The 16,441-nt window shown below is 39.0% G+C and overlaps 1 protein-coding gene across 1 annotated transcript in view; it reads right to left on the bottom strand.

Annotated features, from left to right (window-relative positions):
* DNAH11 (dynein axonemal heavy chain 11) overlaps nt 1-16,441 on the bottom strand; it is a 351,912-nt gene that overhangs the window by 328,118 nt on the left and 7,353 nt on the right. Inside the window, 4 exon segments of the mRNA XM_045495056.1 lie at nt 158-369; nt 3,696-3,795; nt 4,537-4,735; nt 5,537-5,733. Coding sequence (XP_045351012.1) covers nt 158-369; nt 3,696-3,795; nt 4,537-4,735; nt 5,537-5,733 — 708 coding nt within the window.

Below are 16,441 nucleotides of genomic sequence, written 5' to 3'. Positions count from 1 at the left end.
GAATAAAAAGTCACCCAACCTTTGCTACCATAAAAGTCTTTTCTGAAAAACAAAAGGAAAATGGTGTTCTGACTCTAGACTATTTTTTTTCACTGGCTGAATAAAACCTACCACATGGCAATGATTCCTCTTCTTCCTATTTTTTAGTACTACACACCTGGTCAATGAAGAGATTGCAAAACTCTTGCAATAAAACTATAATCCGAGCAGGAGTATTATAAAACTTGGAATGACTCCAGATCAGACAGATGGTATGAAATAATGGGGCAATGAGCACACGGATTTGTGGAAATTCTGTCTCCTGGAGACACTGAACATGTCTTCTCAGAGGTCTCAGGAATAGCTCCACATCCTGGGCTTCTAGGAGAGCTGAAAGGAAAGAAAATCACCATGAATGTGAGGGTGGTCTTTTTCCTAAATTCACTTCACAAGAAAACAAAGCAAAACAACAGAGCTGTACTTAAATGTGACCCTCTCTCTGTTTTATATTGATTATCCTACAGATGACCTACTATGGGTTTGGAAGGCCCCATAGATGGTCCGTGTATAGCAGCCACTCAGGACAGCCCTGGTGCAGATACCTGCACAGCTCAAGTAAATAGTAACACAATACTCGGTGGGAAAATACCTTTTGATCTAAAGTAATTTACTCAAGTCCATGAAACTGCAGGCATAAAACATGCCTCCAAAGTTGCTGTCACTTTATGGTTTACGTTACAAGCCTCATCACTACAATGTTAATTACCACTAGTAGGTCCCCACACAATTTAATTGTCTCATCCCAGTGTTCTGCCAGAGTAACTCAGGCAATGAGTGGGAAATTTTATTCAAAATATAACAACTAAAATTGTTAAGTATGGGTGATAAAAATATTTGGGGGGGGGTGCCTGGGTGGCTCAGTAGGTTGAGTATACGACTTCAGCTCAGGTCATGATCTCATGGTCGGTGAATTTGAGCCCCACGTCAGGCTCTGTGCTGACAGCTCAGAGCCTGGAGCCTGCTTCGGATTCTGTGTGTCCCTCTCTCTCTGCCCCTCCCCTGCTCACAGGCTCTCCCTTTCCTCTCTCTCTCTCAAAAAATAAACATTAAAAAAATTTTTTTAATAAAAAAAATACTTTGGAACTAGAGGGAGGTGAAGTTTGTACAACGTTGTGAATGCACTAAATGTCATTCAACTCTACACTTTAAAATGGAGATCTAAAAACTGTTAAGCAGGGCTAAGGAATATTTCTCAAAAGTACTATATAAATAAATAAACACACACATACATACACACACACACATATGGAGAGAAATATTATCAATTACTGTCTAATCTAATCTAAATCTTCTCTTGATTAAAATTAGTCATTTTAGGGGCTCCTGGCTGGCTCATTCGGAGAGCATGCAAATCAATCTCAGAATCCTGAGTTCAAGCCCCATGGTGGGTGTAGAGCTTAAAAAAAAATTAGTTTAATGTGCCATAAATGGATCTCCATCAGACTGCATTTTGTTCCTGAGACTACAAATAACTTTGATTAACTGAAAACAGGCTTTACTTATGACGGTAGGGAAGGCAGTAAATTCTTATTTCCTGGTGTTCTCTCAAAACACTCCTGTCCAGGCCGAGGTGACAAACAAATAACCCTGCCAACTTTTTTTGACTGTGAGAATTAGGAATACACCCACCTATATTACTCCCCTTAACATATAACCAATTTATCTGCCCTAATGATAAAGACCTAGGAAGAGAGCATCCAGGAACTCTTTTCTTCACCGGTTCCACTCATGTTTTCAAAATAGTATGTTGTTACCCATGTTAATTTCAAAATTAAATTATTGCATCTAACAGCTAAGTGCCTTTAAAATGTGGCAAGCTCAAGTGGTGATTTTAAAAGGCCTCAAGTATGTCCTTGGGAGGGGGCTGTCCACCTCGGACAATGGCTTTGAGCCACTTGTTCTACTCAGAGTGTTTATGTCTGAATCTCCAGCCCATGCACTCATAAGGCCCTGAGTACCCCTGTGATCTGTTCCTGTAGATGCTTTATCCACGGAAAATGTTCATCTTCTACTAATACAGAAAAAAATTCGAGCAGCTTCTACTTACTGAGAACATACTTACTGTGCGCCTAGTACTTTGTATCCTGTATATTTTATCCTCAATTCAAGGGTTCTCAGCCAGGAAAGGTTTTGCCCCCAGGGGTCACTTGGCAATGTCTGGAGACATTTTTAATTGTCCCAGCTGCACCAGGGGGAGGTGGGTGGAGGCCAGGGATGCTGCTAAACACACAGGAACGCACAGCTTCCCACGACAAACAATTATCGAACCCAAAATGTCAATGGCGATAAACACTGACAAGGTTGAGAAATATTGCTCTAATCCTCAAAAAAATTCTGCAAAGAAGGTGTTAATATGCCAGTTTGGCTGAGGAAAACCAGAGGCTCAGCTAATTTAAGATGTACTGAATGGATGTTGGACAAGTTAGAAACAAAAGAGACTGTATCGTCAAAATAGACAAAAGGTGGAGTAATTGTTTTCTGAGCATTTCAGCTAATGGAAATTTTGTAGTAATGCTGGTACACCAGGCAGACGATCAGAAAAAATGAAAAGTGTTTAAAATAGTAGCTACTAGAAAGGAGTGGGAAAACAAGAAGAGGCTGCTAACTTCATTCACTCAACTCATTCTTATTAATGTCTGCCAGGCCCTGGGAATACAAAGATAATTCTTGAGGGTTTTCACATACATGGTGTCACACACATGATGCTTCCAACTCAATGGGAGAAGGAGTTCCAGAAAAGGTCCATCTGATTAATAAACATCTTTTTGACCATCAAACTTGAATCAACCCGCATGCCACCCAGGGCTTGAGAAGATTACTCTTGCTTCCATGTGATTAAAAAAAAAAAAAACAAAAAACAAAAAACCAAAACTGAAGAAATAACCAAACATTTTCAAAGTATATTTTAGGTATTTCCTAACCTTACAAAAGTTCTAACAGGAAGAAATTAAAAAGTAATTTCCTAATGTTAGAAACCAAAAAAGCTATTCGTCCAATTATCTTACAGTTTCATCACTGAAAACCTCAGTATCGTGTCTATGCCTACTTACTTGAATTGGCCTAAAGAAATAGGAACAGAAATCAAAAAACCAGGGGGCTGGGACCCCTGGGAGGAGCTGAAACTGGATAGTGAGGGGACGAGGAGACTTTTCACTGAATACCTTTTTATCATTTCTGGTTTTTATCAGTGTTCATGGACCTGTTCAAAATTCAGCAGACCCTCTTCCTCTGTACATTTAATCTTCACCCAAACTTCGATAACTTTGAGCATTTTTGAGCTAGATAAGCAACAGATGCCAAGCACATTCAGACTCTACTCAAGAATAAGTGGACTAACCGTAGCCCAGCTCTTGACAAGGAAACCGCCATGTTGGGCTTTCATTTACCCGCTGCAAAGGTCTTTCCCCTACACACACACACATTCCCATTAAAACTTCAATCTAGAGGCAATTTGGTAGGTACCTACAATATACCCTAAAAACAGTTTAATAGAACTAGAGAATAAAGTACTCACGAGGACGAATTTATCATTACAAGAGCCAAGTGAAATCATTTCATGAACATGTTAATGGTAGAAGGGCAGATGAGGCTGGTCAGGCAGGGCGGGATGAGATCATGAGGGACACCAACGCCAGGCCAAAAACCAAGAGTCTTACCATTTTTCACAGCCACGAAAATGTCCTTCAAAGTTGGCAAATAGCTGCTTTGTTTGATTTGCAGGATCCTAGCCATTTTGAGGACAATAGGAGCTTGAAGCTAAATTGAAGAAAATTTAATACAAGCTAGATTAATGACTAAATAGATACATTTGGTAATAAAACACTTGTATTTTACTCATGCACAATACCCACAGTATTCAAAAAAAAAAAAAAAGACTCATCTGGCTTCAGGTTGAAAATAATTTTTAAAAGCAATTTTTCCTTAAGCTTGAATTTTACTTTACATTTACAGCTCTTGAGTATTCACAGAGTGTCAATTAACCCTTTAAGTGTAAAATATTAAACTTCCCACATAAAATCTCCTGCTGTGTTTCAGAGAATCTGAGAGACACATGAAATGCAAATGAACATCTTAGTTTGCAGAATATTAAATCAAGGAACATGTAAGGCAAACAGCAGAGGAACCAAAGTTAGCTCTTCCAAAGCCACATCTCTCCACTCGGCAAGACCCTACCCCTTCCTACATCAGTTCAATCAACTAAATTTTACCATCTTTACATTTCCCTGGGGAACGACTCTCTCCTATGCCACAGTGTTTCCAATTATTAAATGCTGCCAAAATATTCTCCAAATGGCAAACTTACTTTTAATCCGCATTCATTTCTAAAGTGCTTATCATATAAAACTTTGGAACAAGAAACGAGAATAGACTATTAAGTCATTCAAAAACAGTATTTTAAGCCTCTGAAGGTACTGGAAGTCATTGCTGTAGAAACCAAATTCTACAACTGACTTTCCTAATTCAATTTGTAAGCAATTTGTAGGGCTATCTACTTACTTGATCATAAATGCATGACAGATTTTCTCTCCTCATCATCCAGAAATCCAGTTCAGTTTGAGGATTCGACTGAAGACAATTCAGCAAAGGCTGCACGGAATCTTTTTCTACGATTTCTTGGATCTGATGTGACCATTTAATAATCACTGACTCAATTGCATGGAGTACTGTCCTTTCATTTGCCTCTAGCATACAAACACTGAAATGATTAATAGAATAATTCAAAAACCAATTGTTTCACCTAAATAAAGATAGCACTCAGATCTTAAGATCATATCTGGTGTATCCATAAACTAGTTTTCCAAATATAAATGCTTCAGAATCAGATCCCTTATTTTTATAGTCCCACTTTTAGTTGTGATGTAAACATTGTTAAACAAATAATCATAACCTTAAACCATTATTGCTAAAAGAATACTGTTGAGGGACGCCTGGATGGCTCAGTCGGTTAAGCATCTAACTTCAACTCAGGTCATGATCTCGCGGTTCGTGAGTTTGATCCCCGCATCAGGCTCTGTGCTGACAGCCCAGAGACTGGAGCCTGCTTCGGATTCTGTGTCCCCCTCTCTCTCCGCACCACCCCTGCTTGTGCTGTCTTTCAAAAATGAATAAACATTAAAAAAAAAATACTCTTGACATCATGTCAATTGCTACAGCCTGCTTTTTGTGCAGTCTGCTTTTAGGAGATGTACTTCGTGGGGCATGTGGGTGACTCAGTTGGTTGAGCATCTGACTCTTGATTTCAGCTCAGGTCATGATCCCAGGGTCGTGGATGGGATGGAGCCCGCTTTAAAATTCTGTCTCTCCCTCTGTCCCTCTCCCCTCCTTGCACTCTCTCTTTAAAATTTTAAAAAGTGTACTTAGTAAGGAAATAATATACACGGTGCTCTGTACAACCTTTTTTAAAAAATGATAGAATTCTTGTGCTAATAGCTTCTATGTTAATTGGGTATGTAGGCTCTCCACTTTAATATCTGATATATACCATATCATTACATACTTCGTCTCTGAGTATTTCTGATCCAGGTCAATTTTTCCTGCAATTGTGGGAATTGGTAGAAGAGTTCTTCTCAACATTTTGCCCCGAAAAACATGCATTTTATTTTTCATGGCTTCTATGTGGTGCTCCATGTCTTGTGAAATAAAACAGGACCAGGATTTATGGTTGTTCCTATTAGAAAGAATGGGCACTAAAATCTAAAGAGAAACATTTCCAAAAGAAGTCAATTTACAGACAGTGTACTCCTTCAAAGATTTTCCTGTCATACAAAATCAGCCACAAAACCACTCAATTTCGTAAATATCAAATTTACAAAGAGAGGACAAAAATCAGTATTCCATTTAGACATCATCAATTAGGCAAATACTTGCAAAGTGCGAATACTACACTGCTTGTTCATTCATTTACTTATTTATCAAACATTTGTGGAAGTTCCCAATGACTCAAACACGGCATAAAACAAACACAACCATGTCAAGTAAGCAAACTACTTTCCTAATGCAAACTGAGCACACTGGCAGGTACATGAATGAAAAAAATTTTTACGAATCACATGGAAGCAAAAGTAATCGTCTCGAGCCCTGGGTGGCATGCCGGTTGATGGTCAAAAAGATGTTTATTAATCAGATGGACCTTATTTGGAACTCCCTCTCCCACTGAGTTGGGAGGATCATGTGTGTGACACCATGTATGTGAAAACCCTCAAGAATTATCTTTGTATTCCCAGGGCCTGGCAGACGTTAATAAGAATGAGTTGAGTGAATGAAGTTAGCAGCCTCTTCTTGTTTTCCCACTCCTTTCTAGTAGCTACTATTTTAAACACTTTTCATTTTTTCTGATCGTCTGCCTGGTGTACCAGCATTACACTACAAAATTTCCATTAGCTGAAATGCTCAGAAAACAATTACTCCACCTTTTGTCTATTTTGACAATACAATTACTTTTGTTTTCTGTGTTAAAACTAATCTTTCCAAAGTGTATTATTACATTTTCCTGCTTTGCGCTGACTACAAGTCAAGCTAGGAAAACAGAAAAATAAGAAACAGTCTTTGCTGGGGATAATCTCATGGGTTAGTTCCTTTGCTACAAGAACTACCGTGATTGGAGGCATGTTCAGGATGTAATGTGGAGACACAGGATATACACCTGGCTCTGGAAGGGACAGGTGTTAGGGAAGACCTGCCACAAAAGTTGCTACTTGATTAAAATGGTGAAGATGAGGGCTTTCTGGGTGGAGTCAGTTAAGCAACCGACTCTTGATTTCAGCTCAGGTCATGATCTCACAATTTGTGGGATCCAGCCCCACGTCAGTCTCTGTGCTGACAGCGTGGAGCCTGCTTGAGATTCTCACTCTCCCTCTCTCCGTCCCTCACCCCCACACACGTTTAACTGCTTTCTCTCAAAATAAATAAATAGACTTAAAAATACATAAACAAAATGTTGAAGATGAAATTGCAGAGCAGGCACTCCAGAAAACTCAACACCAATATTATCATTCAGGGCTCCAGAAGTATAGTGCTTCTGGAAACCTGCCACTCTGGGATTAGCTTTGAGAAAGGCAGGGTAGTTCATGAAGAGCTTTAGAAATCAGACAGAAGACTTGAAGTTTATTGGGCATAACATTCACTGACCCATTAGAAAACTCTCTAAATCTCCAGTATCAGCAACTATTTCTAAATAACAGGCACGAGGAAAATTCTGGTTATTTGGCATATCTAATTTACCAGTTATGGTTTCAAACTTTCACTCTATGATTCCGTGGCAAAGCCAACTACTTTTAAATTTGAGTATTTCTGTCACAAGCTGTAGATAAAACTGTGAAATTGTGAGCCACATGCTTTGCAGAGCAATTAGTCAAAGCGCGAGCGTGTTTCCGTAAATGTCATTTAAAACAAAGGTGCCTGGGTGGCTCAGTTAAGCATCTGACTTTGGCTCAGGTCATGATCTCATGGGCCATGGGTTTGAGCCCCACGATGGGCTCTGTGCCCCAAAGCAGGCTGCAAGCTCTGAGTCTCCCTCGCTCTCTGCCCCTCCCCCTACTTGCACTCTCTCTCAGAAAAAAACATTAAGAAAAAAAAAACATCATTCAAAACAAATAGACCTGGGATATGCTTTTTCATTACAATACATCTTCTTAAACTATACACAAAGTAATTCAATTAATTGGGGGTTTTATTTTGTCTCAGTTGGGAAATGTTTTCCTACTTTTTGTGGTTTAGAAGAAAAATTCCAAACTTTTTCTGAGCACTAAAATAATTTAAATATGCTTACATATTCAATACGTATATATACAACATAGATTAACGAACTACGGTACCTCTGCTGTGTTTTCTTTACCTATGTTCTTTCTTTGATCCCTTTTTAAGCTAGGGATTTTCTTTTTACAATGGTTTTTAAGTCAATAGTTATTATTACCAGGGCAATGCTTTCAAAATGTGGGAGCCTAGGCCTTTCCCAGACATCTTAAATTGCAACGTCCAAGGATGGGACCTAGACACTAACTATAAGAACCAAATCACACTTCCACTTTAGCTTGATAAGCCAAATGGATAACAGTAATTCACAATTATTATTTCTTTAAAGATTTAGACCAATATAATACATAAAGAAATAACTAGCCAGAGGAGTTAAGATGGTGGAGCAGCATGGAGACCCTAAGCTTGTCTCATCCCTGCAATGCAGCTAGAGCAGCACCAAACCATTTTGAACACCTAAGAAATTGATCTGAGGATTAATGCAACAATCTGCCTAACTTGAGCCATAGACCCTGGCAGGTACACAGTGCAAAGAGGTGAACTGGAGGAGAGAAAAGCCACGGAAGGTAGGGAGCCATGTTCACAGAGAGAGGACAGAGAGAGAAAAAGAAGAGGAGAGTGTGCTACATCGGGATCATGCAAGAAAAGCACTCCCCCCAAAAGTAGTTGGAGAGAAAGAGTGAAAACACAGGGGACTTAACAGGAAATCTGTTTCCCAAACCAATGATGGGGAGAAAGTAGAGGGTTTCAATACCACCAGGATTCTACAAATAGTGGAGTGCAGAGTCTGAAGTTCCAAAGTTCAGTCCCTGGTGGTACTCTGGTAATGAAGTAAAACAAATCCCCAGAAGCAGGCAGCTGGGTCTGAGGAGTCTGTGCGCCACCCGGCGAGAAGCAGTTCCCCTGCTTGGAGTGGATTTGGTAGAGGCCATACAGCCTCCCCACAGGCAAAGGTCCCAGCACACCCTGGAACGCAGTCATGTTTGCTGGTATTGAGACAAAGATGCCAGAGTGCAATGAAACCTGGCACCAGCTGTGTGTTGTGATTTGCCATAATCTCTGAACCTCTGCCACTGTGCAGGAACCTTTTCTGGGGCAAGCTGACACCTAGTCATTGATCAGCGAGCCCCTCCCCCCAGAGAGCTGGCATAGGTCCAAGCAGCAGGGGTCTCTGAAGTGTGGGGTTTTGAAACACAACCTCATCTGACATAAAACTCTGGAGGGGGGTGCTGCCTGGCAGGTGGACAGCTTGGACGTGGACAGGGTAGAGGCGGGGAATGGACGGAGGCCTGAGATCAAGGAGGGGTACTTAATCACAGGTTGGTGAAAGTATACAAATTCTTGCACCAGAGACTAGGGAGCTGGGTGAGGCCATTTCCACTTCCCCTGCACACGCACATGTGAGGACGCACACGGATCCACCCCTGTAAGCTATGCTGCGACCCTGATGGAGAACAGAGGCTTTACGCTAAGCACCACCCAACTGTGCCCTCCAAGCACATCCCGCAGAAGACTAGCACAAGTCACTCCACCTGTTCAGTATACGGACTATAGAACGCTTCATAGTTTCAGTTCTAAGGGAAACTGGATGTAAATTCATTCAGCTTTCATTCTGTTTGCTAAAGGTTCATTTATTTGTTCATTTTCTTTGCTTCTGTTTTGGTTTAAAATGTTTTCTTTTTTCTTTTCTTTCTCTTTCTTGAATACAGAAAGAAGAAAACTTATTTTTTTTACTTCGTTTTTAATTTTTTTTAATATATTACTCTATTTCATTTTCTATTATACAATTTTTTTTATTTTGTAAGTTTTTTCTTACCTTTTTTTTCCTTTCCTTTCCTTTTCTACATTCTATGAAGTTTCTTTCAACAAGCAAACCAAAACAGACCTAGGATCTAGCTTCCTTTTTTTTTTTTATTTTTTAATTTTTATTTTTCATTTTATTAATTTTTCCCTTCATCCAAAATAACAAAATGGAGGAATTCATCCCAAAAGAAAGAACAGGAAGAAATGACAGCCAAGGACTTAACACAGATATAAGTAAGATATGTGAACTAGAATTTAGAACCACAATAATAAGAATAATATCTGGGATTGAAAAAAGCATAGAAGACACCAGAGAATCCTTTTCTGTGGAGATAAGAGAAATACAATCTAGTCAGGCCAAAATTTAAAAAACGCTATACCAGAGATGCAATCTCAAATGTATGCCACTACAGCAAGGGATGGATGAAGCAGAGGAGAGAATCTGTGATACAGAAGATAAAATTATGGAGAATAATGAAGCAGGAAAAAAAAAAGACATAAAGGTAAAAGATCATGATATAAGACTTAGAGAACTCAGTGACTCATTAAAAAGGAATAAAATCCCAAACAAAGGAGTCCAGAAGATGGAGAGAGAGAAGGGGCAGAAAGTTTATGTGAGCAAATTATAGTGGAATATTTGCCTAACCTGGGGAAGCACACAAATGTCAAAATCCAAGAAGCAATGAGAGCTCCCATTAGATTCAACAAAAAATGACCATGACCAAGGCATATCATACTCAAATTCACAAAATACACAGACAAGGAAATAATTATGACATCAGCAAAGGAACGAAGTCCTAACCTCTAAGGGAAGACAGATGAGATTGTCAGCAGACCTATCCACAGAAACTTGGCAGGCCAGAAGGAAGTGGCAGGATATATTCAACGTGCTGAATTGGAAAAATATGCAGCCAAGAATTCTTTACCCAGCAAGGCTATCATCCGAAATAGAAGGAAAGATAAAGAGTTTCCCAAACAAAAACTAAAGGAGTTCACGACCACTAAACCAACCCTGTGAGAAATTTGAAGGGAGACTCTGAGTGGAGAAAAGACCAAAATAAAACAACAAAGACCAAAGCAACAAAGGCTAGAAAGGACCAGAGAACACCAGAAACATCAAGTCTACAGGCAACACAATGGCACTGAATTCAAATATTTTGGTACTCACTCTAAATTTAAATGGACTAAATGCTCCAATCAAAAGACACAGGATTTCAGAATGTATAAGAAAAGAAGACCCATCTATATGCTGCTTACAAAAGATTCATTTTAGACCTAAAGACACCTGCAGATTGAAAGTAAGGGAATGGAGAACCATCTATCCTGCTAATGATTATCAAAAGAAAGCTGGAGTAGCCATACTTTTATCAAACTAGATTTTAAAATATAGGCTGTTACAAAAGATCAAGAAGAGCATTATATCATAATTAAGGAGTCTATCCACCAAGATGTAACAGTTGTGAATATTTATGCCACCAACATGGTAAAACCCAAATATATAAATCATTTAATCACAAACATAAATAAATGTATAGGTAACAATACAGTGATTGTAGGGGACTTTAACACCTCACTTACACCAAAGGACAGACCACATAAGCAGAAAATCAACAAGGAAACAATGGCTTTCAATGACTCACTGGATCAGATGGACTTAAAAGATATATACTGAACATTTCATCCTAAAACAGCAGAATACACATTCTTGAGTGCACATGGAACATTCTCCAGAATAGATCACATACTGGATCACAAATTGGCTCTCAGAAAGTACAAAAATATGGAGATCATATCATGCATACTTTCAGAGCACAATGTTATGAAACTTGAAACAAACCACACACAAAAAAATTGGAAAGACGATGAATACTTGGAGATTAAAGAACATCTTATTAAAGAATGAACGGGCTAAATAAGAAATTAAAGAGGAATTTTAAAAGTACAGGAAGCCATTGAAAATGAAAACATGGCAGTCCAAAACCTCTGGGATACAGCAAAGGTGGTCATAAGAGGGAAGTATATAGCAATTCAGGCCTTCCTAAAGAAGGAGAAAGGTTTCAAATACACAACCTAATCTTACACCTAAAAGAGCTGGAAAAAACAACAAATAAAGCCCTAAACCAGCATAAGAAGGGAAATAATAAAGATTAGAGCAGAAATCAATGATGTCGAAATCAAAGAAAACAGAACAGATCAATGAACCCAGAAGCTGGGTCTTTGAAAGAATAAACAAAATTGATAAACCCTTAGCCAGGCTGATCAAAAAGAAAAATGACCCAAATAAATAAAATCACGAATGAAAACAGGAAAGATCACAACCACCACTGCAGAAATACAAACAATAAGAGAATATTATGAACAATTATACGCCAACAAATTGGGCAATCTGGAAGAAATGGACACATTTCTATAAACATATAAACTACAAAACTAAAACAGGAAGAAATAGAAAATTTTAACAGACCCATAACCAGTAAAGAAATTGAATCAGTGATCAAAAATCTCCCAACAAGAATCCAGGGCTGGATGGCTTCCCAGGGGAATTCTACCAAACATTTAAAGAAGAGTTAACACCAATTCTTTTGAAGCTGATCCAAAAAACAGAAATGGAGGGAAAACTTCCAAACTCATTCTATGAAGCCAGTGTTACCATGATTCCAAAACCAGGCAAAGACCCCACTAAAAAAAGAGAACTACAGACCACTTTTCCTGATGAACATGGATGCAAAAATTCTTAACAAGATACTAGCCAACCGGACACAACAATACATTAAAAGGATTATTCACAATGATCAAGTAGAATTTGCTCCTGGGATGCAGGGCAGGTTGAATATCTGCAAATCAATCAATGTGATACATTACATCAATAGCAGAAAGGACAAGAACCACATGATCCTCTCAGTAGATGCAGAGAAAGTATTTGACAAAAAAGAGCATCCTTTCTTGATAAAAACCCTCAAGAAAGTAGGCAGAGAAGGAATGTACCTCAAGATCATAAAGGCCATATATGAAAAACCCACAGCTAATATCATCTCAATGGGAAGAAAAAACTGAGAGCTTTCCCCCTAAGGTCAGGAAGAAGACAGGGATGTCCACTCTCACCACTGTTATTCAACATAGTGTTGGAAGTCCTAGCCTCAGCAATCAGACAACACAAAGAAACAAAAGGCACCGAAATTGGCAAGGAGGAAGTCAAATTTTCACTCTTCGCAGATGACATGATATTCTCTGTGGCAAACCCAAAAGACTCCACCAAATAACTGTTACTACTGATCCATGAATTCAGCTAAGTCGCAGGATATAAAATCAATGTACAGAAATTGGTTGCATTTCTATACACCAATAATGAAACAGCAGAAAGAGAAATCAGGGAATCAATCCCATTTACAACTGCACCAAAAACTATAAAATACTTAGGAATAAACCTAACCAAAGAGGTGAAAGATCTACACACTGAAAACTACAGAAAACTTGTGGTAGAAACTAAAGAAGACACAAAGAAATGGAAAAGAACATTCCATGTTCATGGATGGGAAGAACAAATACTGTTAAAATGTCAGTACTACCCAAAGCAATCTACATATTCCACACAATCCCTATCAAAATAACACCAGCATTCTTCACAAACTATAACACAGCTAGAACAAACAATTCTAAAATCTGTATAAAACTAGAAAAGACCCCAAATAGCCAAAGCAATCCTGAAAAAGAAGACCAAAGCTTGAGGCATCACAATTCTTGACTTCAAGCTATATTACAAAGCTGTAATCATCAAGACAGTATGGTACTGGCACAACAGACACATAGATCAATGGAACAGAAGAGAGAAGCCAGAAATGAACCCACAAAGGTATGGCCAACTCATCTTTGACAAAGCAGGAAAGAGCATCCAGTGGAATAAAGACAGTCTCCTCAGCAAATGGTGCTCGGAAAACTGGACAGTGACATGCAGAACAATGAACCTGGACTACTTTCTTACACCATCCACAAAAATAAACTCATAATGGATGAAAGACCTAGATTTAAGAAAGGAAACCATCAAAATCCTGGAGGAGAGAACAGGCAACAACCTCTTGGATGCTGGCCACAGCAGCTTCTTACTTGACATGTTTCCCAAGGCAAAGGAAACAAAAGCAAAAATTAACTATTGGGACCTCATCAAGATAAAAAACTTCTGCACAGTGAAGTAAAAAAACAGCAAAACTAGAAGGCAAATGACAGAATGGGAGAAGTTACCGGCAAATGACCTAACAGATAAAGGGTTAGTATCCAAAATCTATGAAGAACTTATCAAACCCAACACCCAAAAAACAAATAATCCAGTGAAGAAATGGGCAAAAGACTTGAATAGACACTTTTCCAAAGACATCCAGATGGCTAACAGACATAGGAAAAAGGGCTCAGCATCACTCATAGTCAGAGAAATACAAATCAAAATCACAATGAGGTACCACTCACACCTGTCAGAGTGGCGAAAATTAACAACTCAAGTGACACAGATGTTGGCAAGGATGTGGAGAAAGAGGACCTTTTGCACTGCTAGTGGGAATGCAAACTGGTGCAGACAGTCTGGAAAACAATATGGAGGTTCCTCAAAAAATTAAAAATAGAACTACCCTATAACACAGCAATTGCACTACTAGGTATTTATCCAAAGGATACAAGAGTGCTGTTTTAAAGGGGCATATACACCCCAACGTTTATAGTAGCACTATCGACAATAATCAACATATGGAAAGATCCCAAATGTCCATTGACTGATGAATGAATAAAGAATATGTTATATATACATACACACACACACACACACACACACACACACACACACAATGGAATATTACTTGGTGATCAAAAAGAATGAAATGTTAGTATTTGCAACAATGTGGATGGAACTAGAGTGTATTACGCTAAACGAAGTAGGTCAGTCATACTTCATAGGATTTTACTCATATGTGGAATTTAAGAAACAAAACAGATGAACATAAGGGAAGGGAAGCAAAACTAAGATAAAAACAGAGAGGGAGACAAACCACAAGAGACTCTTAAATACAGAGAACAAACTGAGGGTTGCTGGCAGGCTGTTGCGTAGGGGGATGGGCTAAATGGGTGATGGGCATTAAGGAAGGCACTTGTTGGGAGGAGGTGTTATATGTAAGTGATAAATCACTAAATTCTATTCCTGAAATCATTACTATATATTAAATAACTTGGATTCAAACAAAATGTTAAAAAAATTTTTTTTAATTAAAAAAAGAAGTAATATGAGAAGGTAAGAAAGAAAGAAAATTAAGTGTCTGACTTTCAATTTAGACCCAAGTCATGATCTCAGTTTGTGCATTGAAGCCACACATCAGGTTCTACACTGAGAGCACGGAGCCGGCTTGGGTTTCTCTCTCTCCTTCTCTCTGCCCCTCCCCCCACCCATTCATTCACTCTCTCCCACAAAAATAAATAAACATAAAAATTTTTTTTTAAAAAGAAATAACTACATGACATTTTAAATACTTTTGCTAAATATTATAAAATATAATACAGCTACAAGTAAGAGTACATAGGAACACATTAAGAATGTTGAAGAGCAGATTGGGAGTTCAGCTTTGGATATGTCAGATTTGAGACATTACACACTAAATGGCTATGTCCACAAGACGATGGATACCTAAGCTTGAAGTTTAGGAGAGAGATCCAGGCTGGAGACACAAGTCTGGGAGTCCCCAGCACATCAGCATGAATTCCCATAAATCACTGAGTCAAACTCCAAAAAACGGTTCATAATGAATTCAAGTGAGAATACATTAGATCATTTAAATGAGAAAAAAACTAAACATGAAGGCACAAATGACATTCCCAACCTGCAGTTCAAATACTTGGTCCATCCCTTTTTTATTCCTTCCCATTAAGAAGCCAAACATTAGAAAACTCCCTCAGTACTTTACAGACCACTTCACTACCTCAGTAACAGTCTCTCCTTCACTCAACAGGATGACCAATTCAGCAGTCCTCTGCATGTCATGTCTTTCGTTAATGTATAAATCAGAGAGTTGGAGGTCGATTAGTTTGGAATGCAAGTCACCAATGACCACTGACATTCCATGTGATTGCACAACTTCCCAATCAAGCCGGCCCTGATAAAAACCTTCCCAGAACATGCACCGCCACAGCCGTCTTCCAATCAACACATGAATTTGGGTTTGGTCATTGCCTTTGCTGGCAACCACCTGAAAAAGTTATGTGGCTGTTTATTTTCTAATTGGTCTCTCCACCCTTGTTTCTCACTACCTCCCAGCTCAGGTTCCCTGATCCAGCTACATTAACTTACTCCTTTTTTTAAAAAGAACCTGCATTTCCTCACCTCTGTGCCTTTGTAGTGCTTCTCCCTCTGCTCAGAAAGTCCTTCCTCCTCCTACACCTAGCTATCTCCTCCTTGTCCTTCAACACTATGGGGATCACATAATTTACCATACAATTCTGGAGGCTTTCGAGAGTACAAAGAAACACTAAAAATCCTTAGTGGACATTAACTGATCTCTGACAGTTGTAAGCCAAAAGTACCCAAGGCAAACTGAGACCTAGGATCATCCTATTTCAGAGTCCCCAGCCCCTGCCAGCCCTGTAGGTGTGGGGAGCATCACGAGGCTCCCACCCCATGGTGCTGAAGACTCCTCCAGGAGCCTCCTGTGTCCTCCTACTGCAAGCTCAGCAACCTGCCTCCCTCATCAGACTACATGCCTTCTGAGGACACAAACTACATCACTAACTACCATGTGGTGTGGCCAGTCACTAGCAACGAGTAGGTCTTCAATAAACAGTGATTAAATGAATAAATGAGATTAGCATAAAATTTCCC

This window comes from Leopardus geoffroyi, chromosome A2, assembly GCF_018350155.1.
Source record: "Leopardus geoffroyi isolate Oge1 chromosome A2, O.geoffroyi_Oge1_pat1.0, whole genome shotgun sequence".
Lineage (NCBI taxonomy): Eukaryota > Metazoa > Chordata > Mammalia > Carnivora > Felidae > Leopardus > Leopardus geoffroyi.
Note: the sequence above shows the minus strand (reverse complement) of the source record. Positions and strands in the feature narration are given on the sequence as shown.